This window comes from Abrus precatorius, unplaced genomic scaffold (genome assembly GCF_003935025.1).
Source record: "Abrus precatorius isolate BTA unplaced genomic scaffold, Abrus_2018 Scaffold6, whole genome shotgun sequence".
Lineage (NCBI taxonomy): Eukaryota > Viridiplantae > Streptophyta > Magnoliopsida > Fabales > Fabaceae > Abrus > Abrus precatorius.
Window position 1 is genome coordinate 21,751,211 of NW_020874406.1, and position 10,992 is coordinate 21,762,202.

General features: G+C 34.7%; 2 protein-coding genes across 6 annotated transcripts; both read left to right on the plus strand.

Moving 5' to 3' along the window:
• Positions 1-283: 283 nt before the first annotated feature.
• LOC113868415 (probable apyrase 6) lies at positions 284-5,407 on the plus strand. Of its 5 annotated transcripts, none has more exons than XR_003505368.1 (8): positions 284-1,147; positions 1,449-1,556; positions 2,213-2,267; positions 2,746-2,937; positions 3,032-3,129; positions 3,223-3,419; positions 3,973-4,245; positions 4,610-5,296. XR_003505368.1 is itself a non-coding variant. In XM_027503972.1 (8 exons), exons 1-8 carry the CDS (start codon positions 452-454, stop codon positions 5,241-5,243), a joined length of 1,767 nt encoding a protein of 588 aa, XP_027359773.1. In that variant the 5' UTR covers positions 298-451; the 3' UTR covers positions 5,244-5,305. The 5 variants fall into 5 exon arrangements, 4 of the variants coding, with proteins under 4 accessions (XP_027359774.1, XP_027359776.1, XP_027359773.1 ...); XM_027503972.1 differs by lacking the exon at positions 3,973-4,245 and having other exon boundaries at positions 298-1,147; positions 4,610-4,872; positions 5,086-5,305; XM_027503974.1 differs by lacking the exon at positions 3,973-4,245 and having other exon boundaries at positions 298-1,147; positions 4,610-4,694; positions 4,789-5,211.
• A 1,935-nt stretch (positions 5,408-7,342) lies between these two features.
• Positions 7,343-10,992, plus strand: LOC113870488 (PHD finger protein MALE STERILITY 1). The gene is made up of 3 exons (XM_027507075.1): positions 7,343-7,637; positions 8,028-8,313; positions 9,597-10,992. The coding sequence occupies exons 1-3, from the start codon at positions 7,343-7,345 to the stop codon at positions 10,990-10,992; spliced, it is 1,977 nt and encodes a 658-aa protein (XP_027362876.1).

Below are 10,992 nucleotides of genomic sequence, written 5' to 3' on the forward strand. Positions count from 1 at the left end.
TTAAAAATTATTTTTTTCATTATATCATATGATTTGGTCTGTATTAAATATTCTTTAAAATTTTTTATAATTTAATAAAATAATTTTGACAAAATTTATAAATAATTATACAATATATTTTTTTTATTTTTTTAAAAGATATTTTATGTTAATAATACCTGTATAATACATAAAAAAATTTACTAATTGATTTACAATTATTGTGCGCGTGATAGCGATCCCGAAGCTAAGGCGCGTCCGAAGCTGAGGCTCAGATAAAACCGAACCGATTCTGGGAATCGGCGTGGAAAAGAATTGACACAAACGCGTCAAATTCACACTAAAAAAAATTCTGTCACTCTCTCTCATTCAAATCCTCTCTCTTATCGGCGCTTAGAGAGAGGACCCCCGCCGGCGACCAGCTCCGGCGAATCACCACCGTTGACATGATCAACGAGTCCCCAGAACTTTGATGCGACGATCGAATGCCCGCACTCGGGTCGGTTCGAATCGTAACCAAATGGATCCGATGACGAAGCTCCAAATCCGCTCCACCAACCTCTTCGCACGCAACCCTAAGACCAACAACACCAAGTCGCTCTGCACCCTCCTCATTCCCCTCTTCTTCTCCCTCCTCATTCTCCTCCTCTCCTACTTCACCTTCTTCTCCAATTCCTCGCCGATCAAATTCCGTTACCGAATCATCGTGGACGGAGGAAGCACGGGCACGAGAGTGCACGTGTTCAAGTACAGGGTAGAGAGCGCGTTGTTGGATTTAGGGAAGGATGGGTTGGATTCTATGCGGGTTAACCCGGGTTTGTCGGCGTTTGCGGAGGATCCGGATTCGGCGGGGGGATCGCTCCGGGAGTTGCTGGAGTTCGGGAAGAGTCGGGTTCCGAGGGAGAGTTGGAGGGAAACGGAGATTCGGTTGATGGCAACGGCTGGGTTGAGGATACTGGATGCGGAGGTGCAGGCGAAGATTCTAGAATCTTGTAGGAAGGTTTTGCGTTCCTCTGGCTTCTTGTTTAGGGATCATTGGGCTTCTGTTATCACTGGTTCTGATGAAGGAGTGTATGCTTGGGTTGTTGCTAATTATGCGCTTGGTTCTCTCGGAGGTGATCCTTGGGATACCACTGGGATTATTGAACTTGGTGGTGCTTCTGCTCAGGTACAACATCGTACTCGTAGGGGTTGTGTGGTTTCAGAGAACGTTTTCTATTTTTACTTTTAGTTACAAAGTGGCAGTTTTGTATTTAAAAGAGGAAACTGAAAATGAAAATAAAACAATTTCTAAGCCAAACAGCCCTGTTGGATCCAAATTATTTTCTCTATGAAGTTTTATATGATTTTATTGAAATTGGTTAGGAAGTTTTAAAGCCGGTATTTTAGAGAGAAAACGCCACCTTTATGGTTAGTTTCCTACTGTTGGGAAACATGACATTTGGATTTCTAACTTACTCTTATTTCAGGTGACCTTTGTAGCAAGAGAAGCAGTGCTGCCATTGTTCTCGCGTACTGTTAAATTTGGGAATACCACTTACAACCTTTACAGCCACAGCCTTCTTCATTTTGGACTGGTGATTGTTCTCTCTTTCCTGTGTTCTTTTGGCTAGTTACCATGTGTGTATCTACTGATGTTATGCATGCTAAATGGCATTTCACAAAATGATGTTCCACTGTAAAGAAAAAAGGAAAGTTAGGTTTGAATTTTGGTACCTATGCTTTGCATGAAACATACCTGCATTTTGTTCCCTGCATGGAAAAAACCTTATGAATCAGTTCCTACTCTTTGTCCTAATTATAACACTATTAGAATATTATTGACTTGTCTGATGTTATTATCACTTAAATGCCTTGTAGGACAAACGTTAGTCGAGCGAGCATTTTCTATCGGTCTTACTATGATAGGCACTGATTATTAACTTTTTTAAAATGTACAGACCAAATTAAAAAATGATATAAGGTATAAGTAACAAAATTTTAATTTAACAAAAAAAAAAAAAAAACACAACAAATGGAATTTTGCGTTGATGCTGTCACTTTTTAGTGGGGATGGTAATGGTAACAATTTTATTGCTTTACTTTCCTGCCTCTGTCAAAAAGTTCAATGGTTTTGATGTGTTTCTTTTACATCAATGTGATTCTTTTTGCAAGTCATATGGCTGATCAGGTGTTCTAGACTTTGAATGATACCCTGGTGTCTTCAACTTTCTGATTGCAATTCATTTTGCAGAATGCTGCTCATGACTCATGGAAAGAAGCACTTATATCGGGAGAATTCAACTTGGGTAATTACATGAGCCACATCATTGTACTGATTTCTATATATTCTTGACTTAATTAAAGTGACCTTTGAACTTAATTACCATGCTATATTATGGTTAAAATTAATGGCTGTGATTTTTTACATTTTTTCTATAAAAAAATACAAGATTGTACATGCAATTAACACCTTTCAAAACTTGTTCTCTGCAATTCAAATTGTGCAGATGAAGTACTTGCTTTCTCTTTGCTGTTAAAATATTAATTTGTTCTTGCTATTCGCAAAATATTTTAGCTTACTGGTGGCTATATTTATGTACTGTTTTAGTTGTGCCATTCCCATATATTTTTCCTTTTCTAGTTGTTGAATGTTTCACTTGGATTTGGTATCCTGCCTCTCTTTTTCTCTTGTTTAACAACTATCTGCAGGCATGTGGTAGAATAGCATAATCTCTTCGGATGGTAAAATAAATAGATATTGATTCTTTACTCTCCTCAGTGCAGCTTCTCAATCTCTTCCAGAAGGGTTGCGGATAGATCCTTGTACTCCTACAGGATATTCTTATAATGATGAGTCATGGAAATTCCCTCCTAGCTCACACAGTGAAAAAAAACAATATCAATATGCTGTCCAAACAAGGGGAAACTTTTCAGAGTGCAGATCTGCAGCACTTAACCTACTACAAAAAGGGAAAGGTTGTATTTACAAGTTTGTATTGTTAGTTACCCTTCAAAATGATATTTTCTTCACTGTTGTTTTTGTATAAATCTTGGCGATTCATTTATGCAGAATCATGTTCCTATCAGCATTGTGACATAGGATCAACTTTCATACCAAAGCTTCAGGGGAAATTTTTGGCCACTGAAAATTTCTTTTACACATCAAAGGTTCATGTTGTTAGTGGATTAAAGGGTTGCATTGGAGAGATAGCTGGACATGCTGCATACTAATTTTTTTTTTCTCTTTTGATAATGTGTTAGTTTTTTGGATTGGGGTCAAAGGCCTATCTGTCCAAGTTGATGACTGCTGGCCAAGAATTCTGTGGAGAGGATTGGTTAAAGTTGAAGAAAAAATATGTCTCCCATGATGAGGAAGATTTACTTCGACATTGCTTCTCTTCATCATACATTGTTGCTCTGCTTCATGACAGTCTTGGAATTGCTTTGGATGATGAGAGGTACTTCAGCTTATTTTTCTTTTAAGATATTTGAATACATTGAGATTGATAATATTATTGGCATTGAACATTAGTCCTTGTTGAGATCTAATTGTAAGGTATTTGACCTAAGTCCTATTGAAAAGATGGGATCCTAGTGTGGGGTTTATAAGGTGTTGGACTCCCCAACTATAACAATTAGCTTTTGAGGATGGGTTCAATCCACGTTATTAAAATATCAGTTATGGTGCCATGGCACCATATGTTATTATTCAATAAATTCTGTTAAAACAACAACTTATATTATAAATTTAACAATGAAAATTATTGGGATAAGCTAAAAATATTTATTTTGATAAGCTATATCAAGAAACCTTTTGAAATAAGCTGAAAATAATTTGAGTTATAAGCGTTTCTTTATAATCTGTTCATAAGCACTTCCAAATAGATTCACCGTAGGGTCCTAAATTTAGTGGAACTTATTTTCCATGAATAGCATTTTGCATTTATGTGCTTTCTTTGGTTATGGTGTTCGGGTATTTTTTGAGTTGACAAATTGATGATTTTGATTTAGGTGTGGTTGTTTAACAGTGGAGAGGGGTGGTGCTCTTCTTGTTAAATGGAGGTCTTCATGCTATTTTGGTGGCTGAAATGGCAGATTGATGTTTTGCTTGTGTGTAGGGTAGTGGATGGAAGCTCCATGGTTGGGTGGCTGTTGTAATAGTTCAGTGGCTTGGCTCAGGGCAGCAGTGGAAGAGGTTGTAGGCTCAGTAAAGAAGAGGAAATTTAAAAAAATGGAAAAGAAGAGATGAGGAAACAGACCTATTTTATTTACAAAAAGAAAAGGGTAGTTTAGTCATTTCATATAACCTACCTTCATTACAACACACAATACATCTTCCTTAACTAATGTATACTGTAATGTAAGAATCAATAAATTAATGGAATGCAGAATTATATCTAAACTGAAATAGGAATTATTGCTTTCCGAAGAGGAATTAGATCTCCTGTGATGGCAATTTTGGGACTTGTGTGCCTCTCTTTTCTTGGGTTCACTTGGTAACTTACTATATTTTCGTTCAAGTACAATTCTTGCCCTTATTCATGTCCATGTCTAGTTGGGACTGAACATATGATTTTTTGTTTCTTTGTGTCATTACATTTGTGTTCCTGTTGTGTGAATCTTACTGACTGGAATTCCTGTTGGCCAGGGTCAAGGTTGCTAATCATGTGGGCAGTATTCCGCTTGATTGGGCCTTGGGAGCTTTTATTCTTCAAACCACAACTGATGCAGATGTACAGAACCATAACTGGATTGCTGCCTTTTTCAATGATGACTCGCCTACTCTCCTCTCATTAATTGGAATTTTTATACTATTGTTGTTTACAGCATGGTCTATATCTAGGTGGAGGAAACCTCAGTTGAAGACCATTTATGATCTAGAAAAAGGACGATATATAATCACACGAGTTGGTAGATAATGCTTGATAGTGGAGTTGATCATGGTTCTTGGTTTACATTTGTGGAGGCACTGTTGTGATTATGATGAAAATATTTATCCTTTCTAACTTGATGGCCATGTGATTCTATCAAAGGCCATGCTAGCGGGGACACAGGTTGTGAATCATTTGATTTGGATGCAGCATGTGGAGTTACTCTTGCTAAGGAACTAGTATAGAGTAGTAGTGAGTGTTATGTCACTCGCTTTACTGGTTACTGTTAACAGCAGCAGTAGGGCAAGAAGTGGAGCAGGTCAGCCTAGGAATTGCCAGGGGAAACTGGATGCCGCATGCTTGTGTGGAAAAATACCTTTTTATGTGATCTTTATACCAAACTCGGCATAAAAAGATTAATGAATTGATGTTTGCTAATAGTTATTGCAAAGAGAAAACTTTCTTCATTGTTGCCGGGAACTGGTTTTGCAGAAGCTAATTATGCAGAGTTTGGAACTCTTATTTTTAAGATAAATATTCATAGAAGTCAATTGAAGCCAATATGATACTTCCTGGTAAATGAATTTATTGGATATGGCTAAGAGGTTTAATAATTAGGTTAGGTATGATACAGCTCTACGCAGTTTGGTTTTAGCTACTAATATAATGTTTCATATGACCAATATATACGGCTCACAAGACATTCTCTAATTGACCGAAACCAAATAATCGTCCAAAAATAATACAAAATATAACATGAAGCATGACTAATCAGTACCACCTGCGACAGACAGCATTCGAATCACATAATAGTATTCGTTAGAAAATTGCTTATCCTCTTTTAATGTGTAAATTTAAATATAATAAAATTTATATATCGTAAGATTTTATTGTTTGTTTTAGATGATTGGAACTTGACTGAAGTTTAATTGTTAAAATGTGATAGTATTGTTGTTCTTATATCATCCATTAATGTTCAATGGTTAATATTCATTTCTCTCAATTTAGAACAGATCCGAAAATGTGCAAACTTCATACTCTACTGTTCTTTAATCTACGCTTATGTATTTTTTTCAATGTTATTTACAAGTTGCTTCTTCAAAAAGAGTTTACTCCATCTTTTTTATAATTATAATTAACTCCATTTTAGCCAGTAGGAATTGTATGTATCAGAGAACTGTGCCTACGATTTTTTTTCCTAGAAGAAAAAATGTATAGTAGAGAACTCATGGGCAATGGTGATGGAAGTGAATATGGAAGACGTTACTGATCGAACTGAAAGGCCATCCCTTCCTATTTTTGTGAAATCTCATTTGCTTTGGTAACATTACTATGCCAGGTTGCCAATCATGTCCGTCCTTGAAATATTTTTGAAGACCATTCAGTTCTTTATGTACAGAAAACCCTACAACTCTCCAGTAGTTATAGAAATTATGTTAGTTCTACAGTAGTTATACCAGTGTAATTCAGGATTATATTTTTATGGGTTTTGTATAATATTTATGAAATACAAATATGTGAAAAAAATAATAAAGGCATCTAAAATGTTGTAGAAAGTCTTGTATTAAAGACCAAAAAAACTATGGAAAGGTATTCTAAAATTATATCTTTAATGTTGTCTTTAATTATTTTTGGGTTTGAATTTGAAGTTCTTATTATATCTTTCAAAGCTTGAACAATGGATATTATCTAACGACAAGACTCCCTCCGTTTAACATTAAACAATAAAAGGATTAAGATATTTATGATATTAAAATCTTCAAACATTTAATGTATATTTTTATTTTATTAAAATAATTTTCTACAGTTTTTTTAAATATATGAAAAAATAATTTTTAAAAATAAGTTTAAAAAGTTAGAATACAAAAAATCAAATAACATAAATAAAAAATTAATAAAGTATAAATGAAATAATAAATTAAGAATATAAAAATTGCCACGTGACATTATACTAGAAGAACTTTAGTAGGAAAAAACCAGATGGCACTGATAGGAGTTTAATATTGGTTAATGAAACACTTTTCCCGCAACGCCAAGTCGCAATTGATCAGTTATATAAAAACAGTGTTATGAAAGTAAGCGCTTATGCATGAAATGCAAGTTCCATTTAACAAAATATGTTCCCTACGGTAGTTAGACAAGAAATGTTGCATTTTTCTCAAAGACTACAAGATTGGAATCAACTACTCTAATTTGACCATAGAATTTGTAGGAAACGAAGAGGGTGTAATTGCATGGTACCTATAGTTTACTTCAAAACACCAACCATTTCGTAGGTTAGTGCGATAAATTTTCAAAGACACCTATTTTTGAAACAGATCATGCAAATAGAAGCTACACAAGTCAGTGCAACTCTTTATTATCGCGTCCAATTAACTTATTTTATTTCAAGGCACTATGTGTGTGAGTATAATTATGTATATATAAGAGTTTCCTTGGTTCCAACATGCTTGAAATTCTAGAAACAGCATCTTTTTTTTGCACCAGTTAGCTTCATAAAAGTGTAGGCCATGTTGAAAGTTGACGTAATTGGAAACAAGAAAAGGAAGAGATGTGGGAGGGTTTTCAGGTTCAAGAATTTTGGTGAACCTGGATACCCAGTTATGTTTAGTGGGCCATTTCGTGAGAATGTGAATGCATTACTTGAATATGCGAATTCGGAGAGTAATTTAAGCATTGGAATGCCGATATGGTCTTTTCAACTTGAAGTTCATCACCACCCACCTTTACATATCTTGTTGTTTGTGATTGAAGAGCCAACAGAGGCTGCGCTGAATCGTCACTGCAAGCATTGTCAATACGTTGGTAATGTTAATATTTGGTTTGGAATTGTAATTAATATATAACATGTGGAATGCTAGAAGAGAGTTATTGATAAAGCACTTCCTAATATACTCTTTGAAACACGTTATTAATCATGGGTTGGTTTTTAATTGACTCACAAAATGTGAGTTTCAATTCCTATTCAATGGATCTCACCTATGAATAAAAATATGTTGCTAACTCTTTATATTAGAAACATATTATCTATTTGAATGTCTTAAAAAAATGTTACTAACATTTCTCTCAATAGCATTCAAAATTCATGGTTAGAAGCAATGAACCTAGTTACATGATCACATATATATAACTTGGAATGTTTTGCTCACCTTAATAATCTTACTTCAATTTCACTGGGATTTAAATTTAGCACAGGCTGGGGCAACCATTTCATATGCAATAAGAAGTATCACTTCCTATTACCCTCAAAGGAGGCACTGGCTACATGCACGAGCTGTGAAGGGTGCTGTGATGCAATTGTTACAATGAATAATGGTAAGTCAAAAATAATTGAATTACAGGGCCATATGATGCATGGTGTTTTTCACTCTAATGGATTCGGGCATTTGCTATGTGTCAATGGCTTGGAAACGGGTTCCAATTTGGCTGGGAACCAGATCATGGAATTTTGGAACCGTTTGTGCAAAGGATTGCAAGCAAAGTTAGTCCTTTTTATAAAAAAGTTATTTCATTTATCTTGAGATCCACTATACAAGCATTAAATATTAAAATTCCCTGATGAACACTTGCTTTGACACTGACCATTTAAATAATTTAATTCCGTTTCACTCTTTCTTTTCACTTTTGTGTATTCTTTGCATGGAAACCAGTTATCTATATATGGCATGAGGTATAGTCAATTTTTTTCAAGAGAGGTATAGTCAAATTAACTACAAGTCTTTTAACAAAATGTGAAAAACTATTCAAATACTGTGTTAAACATTGCAGGCATTTGCTTGAAATAGTAATATAATATAAGCATAATCAATCTAGCAAGCTCATGCTAAATTCATGTTCTGTATTGACTATCTTATTAGTTGTTTCAGCATATATTTCATTTTCATATATATATCTCTCACTCACTCACTCACTCACACACACACACACACACTTGAGGGAATAAATTTATTGAACCTTCAAATATACCAATTTATTTGGCTCTCACGTTTTTTGGGTTTTCCGAACATCTAATATTTTTCCAGTTTGAACTTGATTGTTTTTAACCAGTTAATTAAATATTGCGAATCATTTGCTTGTGTTAAACCCATTTTCAATTTTCTTCTTAAATAAAAAAAAAATAATCAAAAGGCTCATAGTAGCAGCTCAATTCACTTTATTGATATGGTTTTCTTCACTCTGTCTTTAATAGTTTAAATTCCCATCCATTTTTCCTAAAAAAGAGGAAGATAAAATTTATATTGACTTTTGTATTTTATTTTTTCCGATATATTCTCTTTTCTTTTAGTGAGATAAAAATTATCATCTGTGACTATAATTGCAGTAAGAAAAGAAAAAGACAGTCTAAGTAGAATTTCAGAAAATATCACATAAATTTATCTTTCTCTCCCCGTTTATCTGAAGAGAGATAAGAAGTTTTTAATATTTATTTAACCGAGTTTCATAATTTATTTATACTAAATTTTTAATTTATTAAGATATATCATAACTATAATTCTTTACAAGTCGTGTTCTCATGATAAAAAAGGGTAAATTTCTAAAGAGTGCGATTTATAGTCTCTCTTTTTTTTAATAATATTCTTTCATAGCATAATTTCTGCATACAAATTGAATTTTTTTTTCGGAGAACTCATTCTTCTAAATTATATAACTATAACATTTGTGAAACTCTTTGCACAAAAAGAATACAAACTGTGTAACCTCATAACTCTAATTTCCCCAACAATTAAAGAAAGACTAACTAATTAATCTATATTTATATGATAGGAAAGTGAGTTTGAATGACATTTCGCAGAAAAGAGGAATGGAACTGAGGCTTGTCAACGGAATAGCATACAGTGAGCCATGGTTTGGTAGATGGGGTTACAAATTTAGTAGAGGATGTTTTGGAGTAACACAATCTATGTACCAAAAGGCCATAGAGGCAATAAGAAGCATGCCACTTTACCTACTCATACACCACATTGGCAATTCCAACCATGACATTCCACTCATATTCTCAAGGTACCAAACACTTTCTGATCAGTCTCTAGTGACCCTTGGTGACCTATTTCGTTACATGTTAGACCTCAAATCACGCCTTCCCCGTGAAACATGCATTGGTTCCTACAACACAAGTGCCTTGATTGAATTCAATTGTCGTTGGTCCCCTAAAAGGATTGAAATGGCAACAAGGGTCATTGTTGAGGCCTTGAAAAGAACAGAATTTAGATGGATTTCAAGGCAAGAAGTTAGAGATGCTGCACGTGCTTACATTGGTGACACTGGTTTGCTAGATTTTGTGTTGAAGTCACTAGGAAACCATGTTGTAGGAAACTACTTGGTTCGGAGAAGCTTGAACCCTGTAACCAAAGTTTTGGAGTATTGCTTAGAAGATATTTCTAATGTGTACCCTTTTAATGAAGGCTTGGTCATGAGCAATAATAATAAAGTTAAGGACAAGTACAAGATCACAAGGGCTCAATTAATGAAGGACATGATTTATTTATACAAGTATATTCTTATAGACACAAAACCAATGATGGGATCAGAATTTCTCTCAGCTATACCGTTGGCAGCTAGGATAATTCTTGACGGCAAGTATTTTATAAAAGATTACTTTGGAGATTTTCCTTATCAAGTTGAATTGGGCTCAGAAGGAAAACTCAACCTTTATTGTACAATTTTGTTGAGGAACAAAGGTGGCCCTGATGAGTATTCTTTTAACAAGGCAATTATGCCACCCTATGAATGTATCACATTGAAAAGTAGTGCTACAATTAATGATTTGAAGATAGAAGTTGAAAGGAATTTCAGAGAAATTTATTGGGGGTTAAGGAGTTTTGTGGTGGAATCAACTGGGAATTTGAATGCCAATAATGGGAATGACATGATTTTGGGGGTAATTGAAGTGGGTGGAAAAGTTGTACTAGAGGGTTGGCAAGGGGGTGACATGGGCATAAACATGATTGAGCAAATATGTGAATGTGATCCTAACAATGGCATTGTGGATTGCACTTGTGGAACTAAAGAAGATGATGGTGAGAGGATGGTAACGTGTGATATTTGTGAAATTTGGCAGCACACAAGGTGTGTTCGCATTCCTAATGATGAAGAAATTCCCCATATTTTTCTGTGCAAAAGGTGCGAGCAAGAAATTGTTCTGTTCCCTTCTTTGCCGTAG